We start from the raw sequence: 24083 nt of genomic DNA on the forward strand, positions 1-24083 counted from the left end.
CCCCACATCAGGCCCGGCCACGGGCTCGGGTTTCAGGCCTTGTCACTCAGCTGTCACCAAACAAACGAGGCTCTCAGAGCCCAGGAGAAGGAGAGCTACCTGCTATTCATGACCCCTGGAGCAGGTGATCGCTCATGGGAAAAACAGGTAGAATTAATCATAGGGCTGGTCTCTGCTTCCTCTCCTTCTTGGCAGACCTGGCCACCGTGTGAAACCTATCAGAAGTCAAATTAACTCTTTCTTGTCCCCCACCCCACCCCACCCCCGTGGCGGGACCAGAAAATACTTTTCAGAAAACTCAACATACACAAAACCACCCAGTGATAGAATGTGAAGCAACACCTTGCATCCCACCCTCCGTGGCAATTTCTTAGCCTCTAGTGTTTCCTGGATTGGGGGTAGAATGAGACATCTCCATGTCGCCTATTAAAACTCCTACCTATTAGAAGCCATGGGTATAACCCCTAAGCTCAGGTAGATTCCATTATCTTGTCTACCTGGAAGTCATTGCTTGTTTGTACTAAAAAGGGAAACCTCCAAGAGGAGTTTCTAAGAAATTTCTGTGAGTAGATCCCCCCTCCCCCGCCCCGTCCCTTTCTTCCCTCAGTCCTCAGTATGAAGAGTATCCACACTGAGCTCTGTGTAAGACAAACCTCTCAAAATCTCCCCATCATTTTCTTATTAATTTATCATTTGGGAATTTCATACATGCATGTAATGTGTTTTGATCAAATTTACCCCACTTCCTCTCCCCAACGCCTCTCATCTCCCCCCACCCCCACCCTAACCTCATGTACTTTATTGATTGGTTTTTTGAGACAGGGTGTCTCTGTGTAGCTTTGTCCCTTTTCTGGAACTCACTCTGTAGCCCAGGCTGGCCTCGATCTCTGTGAGTTCGAGGCCAGCCTGGGCTACCGAGTGAGTTCCAGGAAAGGAGCAAAGCTACATAGTGAAACCCTGTCTCGAAAAACAAACAAACAAAAAAAAGTGCACTAAGTGCTGCTAGTATGTACATGGGTGCAGGGTCACCCATGGGAGCCTGAGCAACCTACTAGGTGCTGCACCCCTAAAGAAGAGTGACTCTCCCCCCCACCCTGTGCATTTTTAATTCTGATTTGATTCTTGCTTTAGCTGGACCAAAGCAGAAAGGTCTACATTCCTGTGCTCTTTGCAGATAATTTTTTTTTTTGCTTTAAAACTGCAATATGAATTTTAAATCATACTATTTTATGTTTTGTTATGTCTTTCTTTTTCTACACTCTAGGGGAAAATTTTTTTAGAGGGAAATAAAAATGCATTCAGCTTTTTTTTCTAAGCTATATTAATAATGGAAGAGCTAACCAGGGCAGTTCAGGAACTTTAAAACAGACTGGTTTTAGGTAGAATGGTAAGGAGTCTGTTATTATCATCCTGCCTGTTAGTTAGTTCTTCCACACAAAAGGGTTTGTGTGTGTGTGTGTGTGTGTGTGTGTGTGAAACGAGGAGATATACAGCATGTAAAATAATCCTCCTGACCTTTTTTTATGAAGATTTTTGTCTGTTTATTTTGAAAATAGCCATTGGTTCCAGATTCCCAGAACTGATTTTCTTAGATTAGTGATTTGTTCTTAGAGGTAGAGCCCTGAGCAATATTATTGTTCAATTAAAATGTAAAAAAAAAGAAAGAAATGAAAAAAGAAAGCAAGGAAGGAAGGAAAGAAGAAAGAAAGAAATCTTGCCTTGACTTCAGGGGAAGCATGTCATGTTTATATAGCATCAGCAGTGCATAGAAGATATTCACCACACATATCTGAAGACAGACAAAGGTCCAATTGTGTAAATGTTCTTTTCACCTTATAGACACTAAGGAGTGCTGACATTCTATCTAGCTCAATCAACCTTTAAAACATGGCTGCCCCCACATCCACCTTTAAAGCATTCTAAATCAATTCAGCACTAGTTCCGTTTTCCCAGTACTAAATCGGCTTAGAGGTACAGTGAACTCGGCACAGTATTGCAGAGTATGCCATCTCACTCTCAAAGTGGTCATTTCTCTGCAAGCTTGTTTCCATCCACCACCAACCCCATACCAGTCCCCACCACTGCCACATAGAACTGCCTCACAGAACTGCCACACAGAACTGCCACACAGAAGCAGCACCAACTAAGAGGGGCATTGTCACAGTCAGACACTTGCAGTAATATAATATTGGTGTGAGTGCCAACCAAAGATGTCACACTTATGTGGGCTCGGTGTGTTGAATTGTTTTGTTCTTGGGTGAATCCCATTGTCTTTTTCAAGTATTTAAAACACTTAGGTGATGGGGAAAGTCAAATTAGAAATTTTAGCAAAGCAGCTAAAGCCTTGCCGGAGGGCAAGAGGAAAAAGGTGTGTGTGGAGAGGGTGAGGGAGTAGTCAGAGTTTGTAAAAATACTTAAATGTCCATAGAACACCTAAAAAGTCAATTTCACAGACATGCTGCCTAGAATCTACAGATTACCAAGGACATTGGCTCCCTCTATGAGATGTATTTCTCTAAGAATTTCAAGACATGATGTCTTGTGCCAGTAAAACTATGAATTCTGGGACTGTAGTTTAAATTCCACATGGACATCAGCTCAGATCCTGAACCACCACTAATCTCCCCCCTGCCCCTCCAAAGTTGTTTCGATTATGAATGAGTCATGGCATTTTAAAAGTCATAATCCATTTAAAGTCCCAAATTAAACTAACTTGTATGACATATTAAAGTAAAATTGGCTGTATCAGTCCATGGTGTTTCTGTTTGATTCCACCTGCATCAGTCTCAAAGTATATATATATATATATATCTTTGAGAAAAGGGTAGAAAGGGGTCCAGATAGATGTAATTTGCAGGCTGTGTTATTATACAGAGGTCTAGAATCTCTCTACTTATTTTCCTTTCAATGGCAGTCACTGACGATAAGGAAGAAGTAAGAGCGCTCAGTATCTTTCCACTTTTTAAATTACAATTGAGTGACCCCTTGGTTTTGATGTTCGGTTTTTCGTTTCTTTCCTACCTTGTTCTGTTCGACCATGGAGAATATTTTCGCATCCCGGTAACAGAGAAGAGTGAGTAAGTACCTTTCTTTCCTAAAGGCAGATTGTACTCTACCTGCTGAGAACCCGGGTCTCAACTGTCCATTAACAAGTTAAAAGGAGAAGATCAGAGGGCTGGAGAACCGGCGGCTTTCCACGCGCCTCCAGCGGCTCTTTGCTTTGTTTTTAAATGCTACTGCGGTGTTGTTTCTCACTGTCTGAAAGGACCAGAGCGTCTAAACTCCCGATTGTCATCCTCAGTAGGAGAACAGGTTTCCAATTTCATCAGCTGGAACGAAGTGTGTGTGTGTGTGTGTGTGTGTGTGTGTGTGTGTGTGTGTGTGTGTGTTTTCTGAGTTTCAAACGTGCAAGAAAATGAGGCCTTTTCAGGGCAGCGCTTTTTCTGGGTAGAAGAAAAGCCAACATTTGGTACATCATTTTTATAGTTTTTGTTCCCGGCTGGTTCACCTACCTCTTACCTAACCCATCTCCCTCTTAGACACGTTTCCAGTTGGGTTTTCTGGACCCAGTCAGACCTGCGAAGAAGTCTCTATGAACGTGGGGTGCTCAAAAGTCCCTACTGGACTAAAGTAACCCAGCATGCCTGCAGCCTATGGAACTAAGTCCTCGGTACCGCTCCTGGTGGCCACAGACACTGGTTCCTCTGGTTTTGGACCGTTGGAGGAGGTGGTCTAGGAGTTTTTTAGAGCCTTCTGGGAGAAAGCTTTGGAAAAGGACTAACACACCTGTGCCTGTCAATACCACCCACCTCTATACAATCTGAGTAGAGTGGATACTTCAACAGCCAGAACCAAGAATGCTGTGCAGCTGGGGTGCTTCTTTCCCTCTGGGGTCCGGGACTGGACAATAGAAATAGGTAGCTGCCCCCCCAACCCCCCCCCCCCCCCCCGCGACCGGGCTTCACTGGAAGCAAAGTTACTGCCCTGCACTAAAGGATATACTTTAGAAGCCGGGTACCACTCCCCAGCCCTTGTTGGCACTGCTTGGACCGCATTTGCGTAAGACGTTTAAGCCACAGATCCAAAGCGAAGGCCCCAGTCTAGTGGGAAGGGCCGCTGGGGAATGGGCTGCCGAGCTGAGGTCGCATGAAGCCCGAGAGCGCTGGGACACCTGCTCTGGGAGGGAGCCGCAGGCAGCCAGGAGGCAAACCCCACTCCAAGGCCAGATGCCACCCCTCCATGGAGCGTCCTGTGCCACTCGCATGCGGCAGGAACTGATCAGAGAAGTCGAGCCTTGAGTCTGGATGACCCAGGACACCCAGGATGACGACGGCTGCGTTGTCCCACAAGGCTCAGCCCAAGGCCTTGTGTTCTCCCCTGAGGCCACCCTGGCCTCCTCTGCTCTGGGGGGATGGGGGGGACGGACTTCGCTGGGGCCCACTGGGCCCTGCACCTGGTATGGCCACAAGATCCCGGTGCTGAGACAGGTGCGATTCTCTTTGGAAGTGGCAGGGAGCTGCGCTCCAGGACTGCCTTGGCCTCCTTAGTGCTGGTGCCACCAACCGCCTCCGAGGGGACAGATGACAGACGCTCGCCCCATTCTCGGCAGCCAGCCGAAGAAGCACAGGCCACGAGCCTCTTGATCCTGGGTCTGGAGTCCTGCCCGTGGGCCCCGCGGAAGACTTTCGGGCGTGGGAGGCCCTTACGAACGCGCCTCTGCAAGCGGACGGTGCAGAGCCAGAGAGCCACACTGCGCTGGGGTGCGTGCGGTGCCTGGCCCTCAGAGGGTCCTCGGCGGCGTGCAGGAAAGGCAACCTGACCCGGCAGTCAATGCTTGGCAGACTTGGAGCTAGCCCACCAGCACAGTCCCACTGGGAGCTTCCACCCCAACTCGAGATGAAGACCAAGCTGCCCTTGCCTAGCAAATCGTTTTTTCAATACCTAAGGCGACCAGCTCCAGTGGTCTTGAGTCCAGGTTCTTGAATCCCTATCTGCTAAGCCAAGGACTCAGGAACTCCTGGCCAAACCCCTTGGCCTCAGAACACTTAGGAAGCTTCTTTCTCAGCCAAGGGGTCACCAGCGTCCTTGTAGTGAGATTAAAGACGTTTTAGAAATCATCACTCGATTTGGTGGGTTTTTTTTTTTAATCTCACTTGGCAAATGCTGTGAAGTTTCGTCCTAAAACCACTTCTTTATAAGAGGCTGCACAATTATTTTTGGCTATCGCTGTGAAATCTGTGGAGGAGAAACGAAAAGTGGCTCGCATTCGGTTAAACTTTGACTCCGAGAAGGTAAATTGGATGCCCCTCAACAGCTGGCCCTCGAAGATTTCCTCGAGGGAAAAAAAATATGGTTAGTCTCCCCACCCCCACCCCCGCCCCAATGATTGCTCTAAAATGATTGCCAAGAAAACTCAGCGATATCCAGCTTTCTCGCCTCCTCCTGCTTGTCCCGCTCTTAGGCAGACTGAGCCGAGGATGGCGGAGAGAGGCAGATTGTGCAATTTCTTATTAAACACATCTGGAATATGCACATTCTGGATCGAGTGCCAGGGATTTTACAAAGAGTTTATGGCTATGACAGAAAACTGTCCTTTTAACGAGTTTACAGCAGTAATCACCGGGGCTTTTACAGGACCCGCCGCCGTCTTAGCTGCTAGCCAGACCTGCAGACTTTTCCAAGATCCACCAACCAAACCAGAAGGAAGTGGGCCGGCGCGCCCTGGAGACAAAACTTCCACGACTCTAAAATTATGCCAAGAGGAGCTGCAAGAGTGGGGGGTAGTCGGAGTAGGAAGCGAGGGCATGTAAGAAATTAAAGTAATTGGCCCTTCCTTATTTTCCAGAGAGATTTCCGCGGTCTCTTTTGAAGCCTGTCAGGGTCACTGAAAGCTATCTTTGTGCCGGGTGTTTGTTTTGGGGAGTGAATGTGAAGAATGTGTGGCGATTCCCTGTGAGAGCCCCTCCTGCAGAGGGTGGCATTTCTCCGTGGCCCAAGACGTGGAGAATAAACACCCTAGTGACTTAAATAAACACCGACTTAATGATCCAAAACACTAACAAGGGAGATTGGGACCCGGAGCTCCCAGCCCAAATGATGGTCTCTGAGCGGCTGTGTGCACATCTGTCCATCACCAAGGGAAAATGACTTTATAAGTAAAAGTGACTGTATTTAAAAGCACAGTGACCATCTCCTTTTTAAACACAAGACAATTCGACGATTTAAAAAAAAACAAAACAAAACAAAACCTCACGACAGGGAAGCCTTAATTTCACACACATACACACCTCATTCCACTCAGGTCAAGAACAATGGGGAAAGGTAAGAAAGAAATATATTAATGTTGACATTTATAGATGAGGAAAAATCAAAATTATGAAACTGTCATGTCAGGAAATAAATAGACTCTCCCCAGGGAACAATATTTTACAAAGCACAAGCAAGCCAATCGTGTTATCCTGAGTAGAATTTTAATAAATAATACCATTTGTTTCACTAGTCTTAAAAGCTAAATACAGGAGATACATCATTTTGCCCCAGGCAAAAAAGAACATGGAGCCTTCATGATTACTGGGATTTTTCTGGACACTATCCGAGAAAAGAGCGCCTGGTGGGCCTGCTTTTTATTGGTACAGATCAATTCATAATTTTCAATCCGTGTTCGAGTTCCCTCTTCCAAAATAAAAAAAAAAAGCAGATAAATTATTTTTACTTTCACAGTCTTTTCATACGTTGTTAACACAGAAGAGCCGGGTTAACATATGAACGCCGTGGAGAAGAAACAGTGGTAAACAAAACTGCATTTCTAAATAATAAAAAATAAATAAATACCCAAGGCTAAAGTTCTTCTCTTTTGTCATATCATTAACCTAGTTGATATCCTTAGTTTCAGGTGATAGGCTTCAAAAAGAAATACCCTGCAATTCATAGCTGCTACTAAGTAAGCAAGGAAACTTGTTTTTAAAGAGGCCCATGACAGCAAGGCAGGACTCACCTTTTTCAGAAACAGAACCAAACTCCTGGCGGTCTACTGAGTTTCAGTTTAGACTGGTGTGGTACAGTAGAAAAGAAGCCTAGAAACACATGCTGTTTTAGTAACAAATACCAGGTCGTGGCCAGGTTTGTTGGCACCCTTTTGCAAGGAGAAAGTGGGACCAGAGGAGTCCCCTTCGCAGAGGTAGCCTGACCATAGGGATCCTGAGGGCAGAAGTGAGGACGTTTGGGAAAGTGGGTTCCCCTCCCTTGTGGGTACACTTTTAGAGTTTGTCATAAGAAGAAAAAGAAAGAAAACAATCACCAAAAACCCCCACTAAATTTTGACAACAATAGTTGTATTTCTAAAGTCACTTCTATTTCTAACTGCCTCACATAGAGAGCATTAAGACATTTAGGCACTTCCCCCCGACTAATACTGTTCTTTTATTTTAATCTACATAAAATTATTTAACACTAAATATGAAAAATGTAAACTTAATTTTCCCATCAAAAACAGTTATGATTGTATTTTTTTCCTATTCATCTTCAGAATGCAGCCAGCTCCTCTCAGCCTGGAGGGTTTCTGCTTTCGTTATTTTTGACATGTCTGTCTTTCTCTTCATTACCTTTTCCTCTTCCCTAAACCATTCCTCCATAAATAAATTAAAAGGAAATATTTAAAATCCAGTTGATTTGTATTTTTTGTCTTCACTAAAAGAAAATGAAGAAGAGGAGGAGAAGGAAGACGAGGAAGAGGAGGTGGAGGGAGAGGCTACTGAAATGGATGCCTGGGTTGCCCAGGACCAAGACTAGGTGCTTTTGTTTCCTGACCTTTCAGTGGGAGGGGAAATACAAGAGTATTAAAGAGAGAGGAGGGAGCCTATAATCGACTGAGATCACTCTTGGTTGTAATTTTTAAAAAGACGTTTGTGAAAGCCCATCATCCCTTTATGCGCAAAGAACCCCAGAAACAAGCTGCGAAATTGTTCCTGACTTCTATGTACAAGTGTCCCTAATTGTTGCCACCCCTTCAAGGCCCCAGTGCCTCCCCACTTAGGAACCTAAGTCCACCAGACTGGAGGTGAGTGGGCCCAGTAGAGAGTCCTGGAGCTGGTGCTGATGAGCCTGCAGGCCGTGGCTGGGCTGTGAGGCCGTTAGGCCTGGAAGAGAATAGTTTGAGCTCCTGGCGTGGCCCATATTGCTCTGTAGCAGAAGGACCGAGTTCTGGTCTGGACTTTGGGGAGGTGAGAATTCCTCTTCTGAGCTGGACATGAGCGGCTTGCCCCCTTCCAGAGGAGAGAGTTGATTCTGCTTGTTGGAGGAGGAGTTATTGTTTTCAGTGTTCTCCCTGAGAAATAGAGGACAACACCATATGGTTAAAAAAAAAAAAAGTGTGTGAGGTGAAGGGAGGGGGGTGCTGGAAGGGGGAAAGGGCGTTGTGCAATCTGTCACCAACCCAAATGGAGGAGCTCTGCCTCCCACCCATCCCCAAGGGTCATGGGGGAGGTAAAGAGGCCGGCTGGAGAAATGGGGAGTCTGCTGCTTGGAAACAGCCCCGTTTCTTCTGTACTCCTCAAAGTCGGGTGAGCCGTGTTTATTTAAAATAAGCCCCCCCAAAAAAGTGTTTTTCAGTTTGTTCAAAGAGCTATATGGTTAAGTACCTATCAACTAGCCCAGTACTCCCAAGTAACTGTTTGGAAGCCCTCGGACAAATGGTTGTCGCGATAAAGAAATGAACAGGGGGGACAAACTGCCCAATGCACACATGCTTGCGGTGACCCAAGTCAGTGGCCTGCCACCATCTGAGGAAACAATTAGATGGCCAGTTTTCCGGCCCCTGTCCGGAGACTGGGGTTTCAGAGACCTAGGACAGGTCATGGGAAGCCGTGCCCAGAGCGGCCCAGTGACCTGAGTAAACACAGGGAGCTCAGCCAGTCTCTCGGATTTCATCCAGGAGTGGGCCCTCGCTTGGCTTCGGGGACCGGCCGTTTTGTGAACTAAAGACTAGCTGGAACCGTGCAACCTCTGGGTCGTCGCTCCAAGTTCGTTTCTCAGCCCCTCGCCAACAACCCATAGCCTGTCACCCTTTCTCAACAGGGAAAACTTCGCCGCCCCGCCCCGGCTGGGCGCCGGTCGGTCCGGGCACCGCCGTGGGTCAGTCCCAGCACCCGGTGCGGGTCCCGGTCAACTTCTGGGCTTCCCTGCACGCCGCTTCCGCTTTCCAAGCTCCCGCAGCCAGCCCTCGCGGCGCGTTGGCCGGTCTGCACTCCCCCTTCCCTCTAAGGTCACTCTGGCAGAGCCCCTTTCGGTGGAATTTAGACAGACTCTGTGGTTTCCCACCCAGATCTGGGAATCCGGGGCTGCCAGCGAACAAAGGGCAGCCGGCGGGGGCCCTGCGCCCGGGTCCCCAAAACCAGTAGCTCTGCTCCGCGCTGAGCTCGCCGCCGCCTGCCCTGCGCGCCACGGAGCCTCGGCTAGCAGCTCCGCTGAGAACCTCCGGGGCCTAGCAGCCGCGAGGAGGGAGAAGCAGAGACTCCCCTCATCCTACCTACCTCCCCCCTCCCCAAAAAAAAGCCTTGCTTCGGAGCTCCAGGACGCGAGAAGCCAGCGACTGGAGCCCCTCTCCTCGCCCGCGGCGGCGGCGGCGGCGGCGGCGGCGGGGCGGGAGAAAGCAACCCGGCCACGCACGAGGGAGCGCGGCAGGCGGCAGTCTTCTCCCGGTTTGGGGCCTCTGATGGGACACCCGGTAGCGACTCCCCCAGATCTCTCTTTTCAGGGTATTTCTTCACTAGACTCCTCCCTTTGTCCAACTCGGGCGGAATGAACTCTGGTCCACACACTAGCCGGAGAAAGCCAGAAAAGAGCCCGGAGGCACTGGGGGGGCTGTGCTGACGTTTCAGACCAGCTTCAAGCCGAAGTGAAAGGGCGGAGGTTCGGGACCCTCCTCCGCACCGAACGGCTTCCCTCGCGTACACCGAACCACACACCCCTTCCCTCCTAGCTATCTACAAACACCCTGGCCCACCCGCCTCCCTTCGCCGCAGCCAGCCAGGAAGGCAGGAAAAACAAACCCAGAGCCAATGGACGTCCCTGACACTCTCCCCCACCAAAGAAACCCACGCGCGGGTGCTCGACGCAAACGCGGCCCGGTCCCTAGCAAGCAACCTCGAGAGTTCGTGAACTTTCACTGCAGCGCCGCCGAGGCCGGGGCGCCACCCCAGGGACCTCTGCTCACAGCCGGCGGGTACGCACCCCCGTAGCGATGCCTGCCGAGGAGGGTGGGAGGGGGGGGCAGAGAGGAGCGAAGGGTGAGACTTCCCCGGGGTCGCCCGAGCCTGGACAAGCACGTCGCGTACCTTTCCTTGGCCTCGGCGGCCCGGTCTCTTTGCCTCCGGTTCTTAAACCAGTTGCTGACCTGGGTGGTGGTGAGGCCGGTGGCCTCGGCCAGCTCCCGCTTCTCCCGCGGCGAGGGGTAGGGGTTGTGCGCGTACCACTCCCGCAGCACGCCCCGCGACTTCTCCTTGAAACAGTAGCTGGTCTCCTCGCCATCCCAGATGGTTCGCGGCAGCGGGAATTTTCGGCGTACCCGATATTTGCCCACGGCACCCAGGGGTCGGCCGCGAAGTTTCTCGGCCTCCACGTAGTGCGCTTTCAGCCACAGCTGCTGCAGTTTGGGGTGGTTGTGAGGCGAGAACTGGTGACTCTCCAGGATCTTGTAGAGCTCGCGGAAGTTGCCGCGGTGGAAGGCGACCACCGCCTTGGCCTTGAGCACGCTCTCGTTCTTATGCAGGTGATCGCAGGCGGGCAGCGACCACAAGAACCTGCCCAGGCGTTCCAGGTTCCCGCCTTGCTGCAGAACCTCGCACACGCACGCCACTTGCTCTTGCGTAAAACCAAACGACGGCAGCATCGACATGGCTGGCGCTGCCGGGGCGCACCGGCCCGGACGCACGCTGCAGAGAGAGGATCTGAGAAAGGGGGGGGGGGGGGCGCCGCGGGGAAGGGGGCGCGGCTGCTCCTAACCCCCTCCCAGGTTTGGTACTGGCGTAGAGATCAGTCGGACCTTGCGGGTGGGAGGCGTAGGAAGACGAAGAGAAGTCAGGGACGCGCTGGACTCCGAGTGGCCGGCGCACTCCGCAGCCTTCCGGGCCTCGCTGGCTCCCGCCTGCCGCCGGGTGGATGCTGCTGGTTGCCGGGGAACTTGGTTTCTGTTCTCCCCGCAGCGGCCTTAAAGCGCGCAGCGTCCCCGGCACGCTGATTGGCTGCGGGCGGCGCCTATCCGAAGCTGGCCAGCCTGCGCGCCGCCCGGCCGGGCCGCAAAGCCGCGCCGCCCAGCCGCCCCGCGTGGGGAGGGCGAAGCTGCCGAGCTGGGGGGGGAGGAGTGGTGGGAGGGAGAAGAACCTGGAGAGGTGGGAAGTAGGGTGGGGTCAGGAGGAAGGAACTGGGGGTGCTGGAAAGGGTAGCGAGCAAGTCAGGACCTCGCGAAGCGGCGCCCTCTTCGGTGTCACCTAAGGGGAGCCTCGCACATGTCTACACAAATCAATGGCAGTAGATGTTCTAATGACCCTCTTCGCCATACTCCTATCCCTGTCCCTTGCAGTCCCGGATTTTCCCGGTGAGCTCATATTTAATTACCTTAATGTTGAGATGAATAAATAATGGATTGATGAATAGCTTACGGAACGCGATAAATAATACAAGAGTAGACTAGGGTTCTGTGTTGCGGGCACTCAGAGAGTGGCTTCTCCCAGGTTTGGCTTCAGCTCCAGGAGCCGAAACTAGTTTCCTCTTTTCCCCTTCCTAAGCCCCAATGCCTCCCAAAGGGCGCAAACACTCTGATCGGAGCAACATTCCCCTCATTCTCAAAGTGCCTCTGGATGTGGCATCAGGAGGAGGGGTGGCCCTGGCACAAAGGCCGAGTGGATGGAGACACCCGTGCTTCATTTGCAGATTAGTATCTTGACGTTGTCGACAGACTTCTGGACTCGGTTTCCCTATTTACACGGTTGAGTTTTTCAACGCCACCTCTGTTACTGATGAATGCCGAAAAGCTCTACTTGCCGTTTAGCAAACATGTATTGGGAACCTCACGCAAAAGGCTCTGGATGGGGTGTAAATTAAATAAAACTGTGCCCAGCTCCAATAACCGTGGGGCTGAAACATAATCCTTGCCCTGCTCTGAGAGGGACACTGCCCTCCCTCAAAGCTAGAACCACCGTGGCTCCAAGAAGATTAAATAAAGTGCGTGTGTGTGTGTGTGTGTGTGTGTGTGTGTGCGCGCGCGCGCGCGCGCTGCAAGGCTGGCCTATTTTGCTCCCAGAGAATGAGAGGTGTCCTGCAAGTTAAGTCCCATCATCTGCTATTTTGTTTCTGTGTGGAGAATGCTTAGTAAAATTACACAAACAAATGGAGCGGCAATTATCTTAAGCCTCATTTGCACACCTTGTTCCAAAGCAATTATTAAAAAGATTTTGAAAACAATTAGCCTCTCTAAATAAAGATAATCTATTGTCGGTAGCTAAGACTAGCAGCAGATAAGAACAATGTGTGGAGATAAGGGAAGCCAAACGGTGGTTGGAGAATGACTTTATGACTATACTTATCTCTGATTAGATAAGTTCAAGACAGAATTTTAAGTACACTTCAAAAATGCTTTTGATTTAAGGGTGCCCTCTCAGAGAATGGCCAGGAGCAAACTCGGGGCTCTTTAGATTTGCTTGTCTTCTTTCAGTGTTTTGATTCCATCAGCCCAAGAGACTGCACTACAGAACCTTTTGCATTCTGAGGTCTAAATGAGAGAAGGGTTCCCCTTTGTATTATTTATGTGGTTTTAAAATAATGCACCCAGTCCAATGTGCCCTGTAACGTGCATTTCACACTCATAAAGGGTTCCCACCTCGAGGTTGCTTCTCCCGAGAGATTGCAAGTAGACAGGAAGGCTCTCTCTCCTCTGATGAGTTCCCACACAATGCTTTCTGCCTCCTTCAAACTCGGTCTATCCCATGCAATTAAACCTTGGAAGCAGATGCTGATACATCATTACACTTAGGCTTTTTTTTTTTTTAAATACGTTTAATGGGTGTGTATGATTTCAAAAGAGCTCCTGCCGCATGGCATGCCCAGTGGCTTACTTTCTAAACTGAAGCCTGGCACTGCTGAGCTCTAGGCTATGTGCCTGGTAATTTTCCCCTCCCTGTCCTATTTCAGTGCTCATGATGTTTCAGATGAAGTCTTAAGGAACGGCAGTGTCCTGCCAAGAGGAATGTCTCTGCTCAGAACATTGACATGGCAGCTGTGTGAGGACCAGAAGGGGACTGATATGGTCTCTCAAAATCAGTGCCCTAAAGCCTGGGACAAGGGTGCACCATTAAAATGGGAGGAGAGTTATAAACACAGTCATGTCTTTTGAAAGACAAAGGGTCTGTGGAGTGCAGCATGTACTTTGTAATTAACAGTCTTTGTAGAGAAGGGCGGTATACGGCACTGATAACTACAGGTATACATTTACAGAGGATCACAGGAGAGAGATGGCAGTGTATGGCCACCATTTCCCTGGCATTTTCCAGATCCCCCTGGCCATTTTTTTTTTTTTAAATCTCTGTTTTAAAAGGAATCAGGACTGTACCAGACGCTGGCGACAATTGGAAAGAGGGTGGCGTAAGTTCTGTGATAACCCGCACCCAGGAAAACGAGAGGTACTTTTTTTCTCAGAGGCAGAGGACAGTCTCCCCCCCCCCCCCCCCCCCATTTAATCCAATAGATCACTTAACTGAAAAGTGCTATGCACTTTGCACCAAGGAGCCTACCTCTATTTGGATCTCTCGGTTAAGGGAACCAATTGTTATAAATGATAATTATTGGCTTGGATATATAAGGTTTCCCCAAATGGAACCTTTCACTGAAAACCACTAAAAGAGGTAAAATGACATGAATTTACAAACCACATAAACCAAATGATCCATTTTAAATCGTGCACAGAAAGGTTTGAGTTGTTCTGTAATATAAAACCTTTGCTGTCAATGCAAATCGCATGAAAAGCAGAGATGCGTCGGGAATTTAAAGGAAACCCAAAAACTCGAGCCGGCTGCTGCCCTGGCAGCTTCCGGACTTAGGAGGGTGACGCTGGGCGAGAGGCTCCGGGTGCCTCTGCAGTGCGGGTAATGGTGGAGCACACAAGCAGTGGGCGAAAAGGCCAAGGCTTTCGAAAACATGAGGAGCTGCTGGGCCGACATAGGCCTTGGATCAAAATCCTGTATCTGGGACCTACTTGTTTTTCTCCTGGCTTGAAGCAAGATGCCTTGAGGCTCCTAGCTGGGTTTCTTGGAGTTCCCTTACCATCAAGAAGAACTTGGGGCTCCTACCCTACCTACAGATTTGGAAGTCAAAGGCGTCCTCAGTTAAACTAGTGTCATCTCAATGCAGCCGTGCGGAGATTCAGATGCCAGCAGAGGCAACAGTGTTCATCTTTCTCCTCTGCTTTGAAGGAAGCGGCTCCTGCCCGGGGTCCTTGGGAACCCGGTTCAGATTCTGGGCGACGCACACGGGAGCTGCCGCCCACCTGCCTTGTGCAGGACGCCATAGCCTGCGAGGACTGACTAGGCCAAGGGATCAGGAAGGGAGATTTGCGGACCCAGGGAGGAGAAACCCAAAACCAGTCCATTAGTAAATGAGTTTTGTGTTGTCAAGGTCCTTTCCCATCCACTTGCTGTTCTGAAAAATAGATCACGTTTCGTTATCTTTAGTGGGAATCTGCAACGCGACACCGGATCCGCGCGGCCCCCGCCTCCCTCCCTCCCACCCATCCTCTCTGCCTGGTTCTGCCTCGCTGAGGGGAGCCGTCCGGCCTCCTCGGCTTATTTCTGAACAATGAGGATTTGTCTGTAGCCCTAATGTATTTATGTATGGAAGTAGGGGGGTGGTAGTGGCTTTCTCCTGGAAGCGGGAAGCGTGGGGACAGAGGCTTCTGCTTCCGTGGTGCGAAAAGGCTAGGCTGGTCCAGAACGGCAGCCGACCGCCGCCCCCCTCCCACACCTGGACAAACAGAACCAGCTGGAGTCCTACGCCTGAAACCCTGTCCTCTGTCCACCGCCGCCAGCAGCTCCAGAAAATGCCATCTCAATCTCCAAACTGTCCCGAGAAACACAGAGAGACAGACAGAATATGACACCTCCAAACACATACATCCTAACGCTGTTCTCCACCAATCTGAGCTCCAAGCCCAGTCCCCTCCTGTCCTCATATTGAAAACACGGAGGGGAAAGGGAAGGGGTGCATGGCCCCTGTAGTTGGGAGATGTTATGGTCTGTCTCCTTGTGTGTCTCGGTCTCATTCTCTGAGCTACTCAAAGAAAAAAAGGCTAATTTTGTCTACACCTGAGCTGTCACTCTCCATTCTTGCTGTCTCGGGGTCCACCACTACTCAGCGTTTACCTTTCTCCCCACCCCCACCCACTCTGCTGGCTTCTTCCAGTTCCTTCAGCTGTACTCTGAGAAAGCTCAGCCTCGGACACCAGGGGCCGAGTCTGAACCATAAGCTCCCATTCAACACGAGGTGGCCAGCACCTGTCTGGAAAGTGAGGCGTCACAATCACTTCTTATGAACGTAGGACAGACACACCAGCCCCTTCCCTCTCAAATGCTACATCGGTGTAAGTTCACAAAAGGAAGAAGTCCGGAGAGTGCTTATCTTCCATTGGATTTTCACTCAACTTTCTCCCCTCCCTCCCTCCCTCTCTCTCTCAACCTAATGTACATCCTGAGTACCACATCTGTCTAAGCTAAGAAGAATTTCCTTTTGGGAGGTGAAAGCCTGCAGCTCCTCCTGTTCAGAGGAAAGTGCCAGTGACGGTAATGCAGGGTGACATTAAATAAACAGTTAGGGTGGACTGGCAAGATGGAGTTAATTATCCAGTGAGCTGCATTGCAGTCCAGACCATCAGGGGCTGATTTGTTTTGGCTCTTACTCCGAGGAAGGAGACAAGCCACTCTCTTCTGCACATCTCTTTGGGATCCTGATCATTCAGATCTCGAACAAACAAAACAAAACCCGCTATCCAGGCACCACTGCTTCCATTATAACTCGTTTTATTACTCTTCTACAGACTAAAAAAAAAAAAAAAAAAAAAAAAAGTATATTTTGTCACCTCACTGCCCTAGAGAGAAAAATGCAAATACATTCATTCCTATGAGGGAAAAAAACAGGGTAGTTAGAGACCATTTTATTTATTTATTTAATTTTTAGAGTTCCAGTTGTAAGGAAAGCAGACAGCTCCTGCTTCTCCCCATCTCTCTTCACTTTGAATCTTTACAATCAGTTTATAAATCTACATGCTTATTTTTTCAAAGTAAAATGTTAGCTGCCATATGTATACTCTCTCTCTGTGTCTCTCTCTCAAAAAACAGACTTCATGAAATTTTAGATGCAATTAGATTTATTGTTTTTGTGATTCCCTGACTATCCGGTTCCCTCAGGTAAGCCTGTACTTATATATAAATCCCAGTAACTTAAAACGTCTCCCTCCCGAGTTTTCTACCCCCTACACACACACACACACACACACACACACACACACATACACACACACACACACACACATTCTGATATTAATAATCCCCGGCTGCCCCTCTTTCCGGGTCATTACGGTACTGCTGGTCTCTAATCAATCCTAATACGATGGCAATTGGAGTCCCCGATGACTGCGGCTCAGATTTCTTGTAATGGCTCTACCACATTTTCCTGGACCTCTTTCTTCAACCTGAGATGCCAGGGGGACGAGTCCCTTCTCTGCTGCTGATTACTTCAAGATGTGGGGGCTGCTTGGAACAGAAGGAGGGAGGCGCACACAGTGTGGCCGACACAGCCTGCAGGGGTGAACAGACGTTTTTCCGGTGTCCACAGCCCAGGCCCAATTCACCCTGGAGGACCCAAATGCAGACTTTTAGACCATCTCCCCTACCCCCATCGCCTCCTGGTGTGCAGAAACCGAGCTGTCTCTGGGCTTCTCCAGCTCTGGCCGAATCTCACCTTGGCAGCGCGCTCCTTGACTCCCCGGCCCCTAGCCAGGCCTGCTCCCCACCTCTCAGAACCCGCTCCCCTTTCCTCCGCTTCCTCCCCAGACTCAGTACAGTTTCCCAGAAAGGGACCAGATTCTCCAACAGTAGTTCGCATCCTTGACCTCTCTTCTGCTCCTCGTCCTGGTATTGTCTGAAGCTCTCAACCTGCTACAGACTCAAAACCAGCTCTCCGTTTGGCCTGATCAAGTCAGGACATGAGCCTTTCTCCCCCTGAACTCTGAGGGTCCGTTGCTGGGAGAACTTAACCTTTACAGGCAAAGGACCTTCTTCTTCTACCTGGTGGAAAGACAGAGCCACCAAGCAAGCAACCCTGTGCGTGGTCTCCTTCTCCCTGGCCCAAAGTTCCTCGAGCTGCTCCCCCATCCCTTGTCCAGGCTCAGCCCCGAGGCGATCGACACATTCGCCGAATCTGTATTCTTCCATTTCGCAGTCTAAAGCCATTTAGAGTAACCCGAGCCCAGGATAATTGCCACGTCTCTGCCGCGATACTTTTTAAAAACAGGGTAATGCTTCTGAATTGCGGAAGAAAGTGCTGCGGACAAATTGGGCGCTGAGCTGCCGAGATAGATGGCTTTGTTAGGAATGGCCAGTGGTTTGTGACTCAATTAGTTCTTTGCTGGGAGCCGCCTGTGTTCGACGACGGAGAGGTCACTTCGAGACGAACTCCCTCCCCTCCCCCCCCCGCCCCCTATCGCTCCAGGGAACGAGAAGGAGTTCCAGGGTGTGGGATCATTTTAGGCCTGTGCATCTGTGGATGAATGCCCACGTCGTAGGAAATCTGTTAGCTATTGTTGTTTTTCTCTATTCCTACAAGAGCCAAGTTTTGTTTTCACAGGCAGAACTGGGATGCCCTGTTTCTGAATGGGCCGCACAGCATTTGTTTGTCTGCAGCCCTCTGGGCAGTGGGAAAGAAAATACTGGGCAGAGGGTACTGGAAAGGTATCCATCCGCCCATATCTTTCTGGGAGTCTTACCCACCCGCCTGTACTTCGACTTTGCAACACCCACCGTTGCAGTTCTTGGCAAAGGCCTCCTGGAAGGCAGCAGGGTTAAGGCTGCCGGGAAGCATAGTGAACCTCGAGGGACGCGTTTGGGACTGGGAAGAAGGTTGTAAGATTTTTTTTTACCACCCCCCCCCTTACACACACACAAACACACACACACTTTTACCCAAGTTCAGTCGCCACCCCCACCCATCACTCCTCGTGCAGGCTGGGTCCTGCATTAGGTGCTCAATGAGGTGCGCACCCCGAGTGTTTCCATCCGGACTCCCCGAGCATGGCCTCACCGCAGACCCGGGCACCGCTGCCGTGCGGGGACGCTTCCGCCCGGTTGTGCAGACCGGGGTCGGGCGCTTTAGCTCCGCGGCGGGCCGGGGGGGGGGGGGGGGGGGGACCCCCGACCCAGGCGGGCTCTCAGGTCGCTGCTCTCCGGGATTGATGGGCAATTAGTAGTAGGGAGGATCGCGGTACGGGCAGGAGGAAGGAGGAGACCCAGAGAGGGAGGGCGGGGACCAGAGGGAGGCGCCCCGAGGTCAGCCGAGCAGGGAGGGGGCGCAGGCCCACAGACTAGCTAGCGGAGAGAGAGGGCGCTGTCTTCCTGGCAAAGGAGCTTTCGGCCTGCAGGAACCGAAACAAAAAAAGGAACCTAGAGGGCCGGGCGGGGAGATGGAGGAGCTGGGACCAGGGTGGCAGAGCAGATTCTCAGCCGCGAGCCGCCGCGGAGCCTGGGCCAGGGGTCTTAGAAGGTAGAAGGTTTTCTTTAGCCTTCTAGTCCTTCCTCCCTTTATCCTTTCCAGCTTCAGGCTTACCTCTCCCTAGCCTTCTCCTTCCCCAAACTGGAGGCGTCGGGTGTAAAGAACTTTGCAGGCGAGTGAGGTTCTCCAGTTCGCCCTAGGCAAGCAAGGAATCCGGACCCCTTTCCCTAGAGAAGGCTGCATTCTGTGGCCTGGGACCTGCAAGTAGGAAACCGAGATTTCTCGAAGCACCTCAGTAAATGGTCTCACCTACTTTGGCGGCTCCTTGCCCAGGAAGAACGAAGACAAGTGTGTGTGTGTGGGGGGGGGGGAGTCTCTACTTTAACATCTGCTGTTGGTCCAGGCGTGCTGGTAAACATCAGAAACACCCCAAATCCAGCTATCAATCACTCTCTGTCCAGAGCCATAAATACGAAAATTATGTTATTGATAAATTGTTATTTTTCTGTCCCCAAAGTCCATACCTCTCTACCACCTACCGAGTTCTTGTCTTCTCATAAGCAAAATAAACCAAGCAAAGCAGAAGAGTAGGATCCTAGAACCAAATAGATCCCGCTTATCGGTGAGCTCTCTTGAAAGGTCCTTCTAGGTGAGTAGATGTAAAGGACCTCCTGGTTTGGGCATAGACAACAGAACCAGTCGCCTCCATTAACTCTTCCACCAGAGCATCTCAAGTTGCGGGCTCCATTTCCATCTCCAGAGGAGACCCGACTCTTCGGTAGCCCCTCCAGCAGAATCCAGGTGGCCTTGTAGTTCCGCCTTTGGCTGGAGAGCTAATTCCCAGCAGTAACTGGGTGGGCCGCCGTCGGCCTGACTCTTCACATTGACAAACGCTTCTCTTGTGGGAACGTCTGTTTCTATTCATCCGATTTTCTAATTTCTTTGATCAGACTAAATATTTTCTTGGCAAACGGAAATTGACCGTGCCATGAATATGATAACAACCCGCTTGGAAAAGAGCTATTTTGTTTCCAAGCAGCAGGAACGAGGGGGGAAATGAGTGTAGGGGGTGGGGGCTGGCCCCTAGAAATGCCTGTAACAGATTCCAGAACACACATCTTTTTTCCCAGCCTCGGTGAAAACTGCCTCTTCCTCCTGGTATAGCGCTTTCTCTTTCTCCCCTCCCTTCAGGTAAACACACACCTGGCCTTCTAAGCGACTCTTTGATACTCTCTATTAAAAAATAGAACTTCAATGGATGCCTCTGGAAAAACTTCCCTTTAAAACGCAGATGAAAGGCAAGGTTAATACAATGTTCTCTTAATCCCCTTTGCCTTCTGAGTCAAAATAAATATTTTCTTCTGCATGCGACTGTACATCCTGCCATTTGGCTGTGGCTGTGAGCGAACCAACTGGTAATAAAAGTATTTTTGAGTCTGTGTATTAAATGCAATTGTCTTGAAATTAAGAGGGGAGAGGGGGAGGGGAGGAGCCTGACTTCACAGGCATGAGTTGGTGGCTTTCTGAGAAAGCTGCAAGAGAAGGACCTTTGACCTCTCATTAGTGATGCCATCAGTGCTCAGGCAGAGTGGAGCTGAGGTCATGTTACATATGGTACACAGTCTGCTCAGCACTTGAAACGTCAACTTTGAAATTTCAGAGAGGGGAAAGGTCATCTTTAATAAGCTAAAGTCTGGAGTTCCCTTTGCCCCCGCTGCCTACTGGGTGGGTGTCCATATGCTTCAGACCCTCTGCTCAAGCTTTTTTTTTCCCCCTTAAGTTTGAATTTTAGGCTGATTTGGTCTCACATCTTCGGTAAGTCCTAATGTTTTCAGCTATGAATACACCAAAAGGCCTCTGGTTTCTCTAACAATTCTGCCGTCTTCCCTTTTCTTTTTATGCAACCATAAAACTGTCCATTCTGAGTGATGGCTTTTTAGAAATCTAAGTTCCCAGGAGAAATGAAGTATATCTGTCCATCTGCATACATAGATCCAGACATGTGGGCTATAGGGTTACCCCTCTGAGTGGGTAATTTACCTTTCACTCCTGTACATGGCTACATAATTTACTGAACTTTAAAACTTCTATGTCATGTGAAAGCTTTTATTCCTGAAAACTTCCTGAGTACTCCTAAAATGTTTCAGGCCAGTTATTGAAATTTCATTTTATTTTTACCATGTGGGAAAAAAATGCTCAAATTAAAATACACTGATTCCTCTACAAGGCATAAAATGAAGGCTGATGGAAAGATGGTGTGATGGTGCATTTAGGACTGAGCGAAAATGCTAACATCCTTCTTCCTCCTTCAGGAGATATTAGGAACATTTGTGAGTGTTTAATCCTTCAATTTGTTCAAGAAGTGAAGTCAGCTGAATTCAGGCAACTGAACTATCCCCAGATCTCTTTGTAGCCATTCTAAAGGTGGATAAAAATGGTTATCTGTCATAAAACTCTGCAAGGGAGTTCTCAATGTGATTATTCAGTTGACCCAGTTCCAGAAACTTCTCCACATGAACTTACTGCTTGCAGCCCTCAGATGCTGTACAGGAATCTCTCACTTAGTTTTTCTTTATAGTTGTTAACTCCGTTATTCATTTCTCTCTGAATACCAGATTTGGGGTGTTTTTCCTGCCTTTCCTTCTTTTCCATAATAATTACCAATTTTGCTCATAAAATAAATTTTTAAAAAGAAGACAACAACGAGGATAACCAACTCTAAACAAATATATTCAATGGTATTTCAGAAATCTTTCTTCCACTCTGCTATGGAAAACCCTGGAGTGGTCTTTAGGCATCCTCTTGAGCCAATCAGGAGCCTTTGTAAAGAATGCAACGATTGTAACATGTAGAGAGCTTTGGGGTTTTCTTTATAACTATTTAGAATCTCAAAAATCGTTACTGTTGAATAAGCAAAATTTTAAAAGAGGGGTTTGTGCATAATAACAACCGAAACAAAGGATGAGCCAAATGATTTCACAACCAAGAATGGCACCAAGTAAATAATTTATTTCTAATCACTCTCCTACATTAGGGTTTACTGTTTACTGCTAATGAGCTAGTGGACTTGGTGATACTTTAGCTAACCCAAAGCCCAAAGCACTTGAGGCTTCGATGACCCAAATGGTTTGGTAAGTTCAATCAATCTAGTCAATAAAAAGTGAAAATAAGATGCACATTATGGTCAGAGAGAGAAAGAGAAAGAGGGGGAGAATGCATGTGTTTGTGATATATATGTGCATATATATGCAAAAGAGGTAATGTTGCTTGTTTTATTTAATTTTATTAAATTTTAAAGTTTCCTTCTCCCCAAAAATCTCAGGATAGTTTATGTCTCTTTAGTAATCTTGAAAAAAAACAAGGAGTGATTTATTTCACGTAACAGATTAATCAATGACAGGTTGACAACTCATTAAAGGCCTGTAAAAGGAATAGTAATAATTTTCTCCTCTTACAGCATCCCTCACTGAAGAACTCTTCACATTTTACAAGCCCGTGCCCATCCATCGTCTCAGATCTTTGGGGAGTATTATGTCTACTACAAAGGATGATTATACCTATTATTGGAACACGGCCCAACGGAGCATGGCAGCACATGTCTGTAATCCTAGCATTTGGGAGGCTGAGGCATGAGCTTCAAGAGTTCCAGGCCAGCCTGGGCTACCTAGTGAGACCTTGACTAAGAAAACAAAAACATGGCAGTGAGTATAAACAATTTTCCCATGGTGGTGTAATTGAAAGGCAGTTTGGGAACAAGTGCTATGAATCCCAGAGTCTTCCTAAAGCATCAATTCACTTGTTGTGGTCTCGAGAATAAATCCAGGGTCTCCCAAATGCTAGCTAGCCAAGTGCTCTAACCCCTGAACTTATGCTTCCAGGCCCCTCTTTGTTTAAAAAAGCAGCTTTCCATACAGAAATAAATGATCAACGTTGCTTTTGCCTAGCCGGCTCATGGCTGTAGCACTGGATTCAGTCCCTAACACTAAAAACAAAAACAATAATAACAAAGAGCAAATCTTATAAAAAACACCTTTCTTCTGAAAGTAGACTCTGTAATACAGGGTCAAGATACCTGAGACATTTCATAAATGTTTTTAAATTGCCAGGAAGAAAAGAAGTAACAGGAAGTAGAATTGTCCCACGTAGTTCTTCCATCCTGCCCGGAAATTGCTGTTGTCTTGGTGGGAGACCGCGATTATGGGGCTATGAACTGTCCCACGGAGAAGTTACTAAGTGTTCACAAACAGGGTCACGATAGAGAACATATCCTTGACAAGGCCTGGTCTATTTTTGAATTGCTTATTTGACTTATTGGAGAGAAAAAAAAAATAGTGAAAGTTCTACAAAATTAAGAATCGGGTTACTTCTAGGGCAGTGCTTCAGAACTTGGAACAGGCAAAAGAGACACTGATGGGAATGCAGCTTCCGGGGCCCCGGGCCCGCCCTTCCGGTGGCCAGTTCCTCCTGTTTAAAGAAGGGTCCTGGACTTGTCACTTGAGCAAACACTGCAGGTAACTTGGATGCAGCTGGTTGGGGATCAATATCTTGAGAAAAAAAGTATCATTCTCCTATAGTCAGAGCAAAATAAAAGAAAGGACCTTTCAAAGAGAATAAAGCTAAACTTCCCAATTTTTATTAACCCAATTTTTCACACCATTTTGAAGAAAATTAGGTTCGATTTCTGTGTGTGTGTGTGTGTGTGTGTGTGTGTGTGTGTGTGTGTGAGAGAGAGAGAGAGAGAGAGAGAGAGAGAGAGAGAGAGAGAGAGAGAGAGAGAGAGAGAGAGAAGACTGGGTTCCGGAATAATCCTGCAGAGATGAGAAGCTGAGCAGCTAATGGTTACGTTAGTCACTCACGGGTCCTCCATCAATGATTATTCTGGGGCTGGGGGAGCGGCGTGTGCCCTGAGATCGAACCCTTGTCGAGCATGTGCTTAGGCACTGACCTACAGCCTCAGAACCACAGTAGAGCTAAATAAAAATAAATGACTAGTCTTGCTGAATGAGTTACTACAACTAACAACAGGCCAGCAGCCACAAAGAGACAAAAGGTCTCTGAGGAAAATCAAAGCAAGTCTCGTTGTCCAAGGGACAACGCGGTATCAGTGTTGCTTCCTAAACATGAGCATAAAACCTGAGGGGTGTTTTTCTTTTGCTTTTGGTTTTCATTTTATTTATTTATTTATTTATTTATTTATTTATTTATTTACTTACTTACTTACTTACTTATTTATTTATTTATTTATTTATTTATTTATTTATTTTTGAGACAGAGTCTCGCTGTGTAGCTCCGGCTGTTCTGGAATTCACTATGTAGATCAGGCTGGCCTCAAAGAGATA

At 48.6% G+C, this 24083-nt stretch overlaps 1 protein-coding gene across 1 annotated transcript; it reads right to left on the reverse strand.

The window, feature by feature from the left end:
- Positions 1-6322: 6322 nt before the first annotated feature.
- On the reverse strand, positions 6323-11178 carry Six1 (SIX homeobox 1). Its single transcript, XM_036206653.1, has 2 exons — positions 10332-11178; positions 6323-8323 (listed from the first exon to the last, which is right to left on the reverse strand). Exons 1-2 carry the CDS (start codon positions 10889-10891, stop codon positions 8029-8031), a joined length of 855 nt encoding a protein of 284 aa, XP_036062546.1. The 5' UTR covers positions 10892-11178; the 3' UTR covers positions 6323-8028.
- Between the last annotated feature and the right edge of the window lie 12905 nt (positions 11179-24083).

The sequence above is a fragment of the Onychomys torridus genome, chromosome 14 (genome assembly GCF_903995425.1).
Source record: "Onychomys torridus chromosome 14, mOncTor1.1, whole genome shotgun sequence".
In the NCBI taxonomy this organism is placed as follows: Eukaryota; Metazoa; Chordata; class Mammalia; order Rodentia; family Cricetidae; genus Onychomys; species Onychomys torridus.

Excerpts from the sequence above, each read along its gene's own strand:
- Six1 (XM_036206653.1), bottom strand. The coding sequence starts at position 10,891 with ATGTCGATGCTGCCGTCGTTTGGTTTTACGCAAGAGCAAGTGGCGTGC. Across the intron at positions 8,324-10,331 it reads GCCGCCGAGGCCAAGGAAAG|GGAGAACACTGAAAACAATA; the intron begins GTACGCGACGTG and ends TCTATTTCTCAG.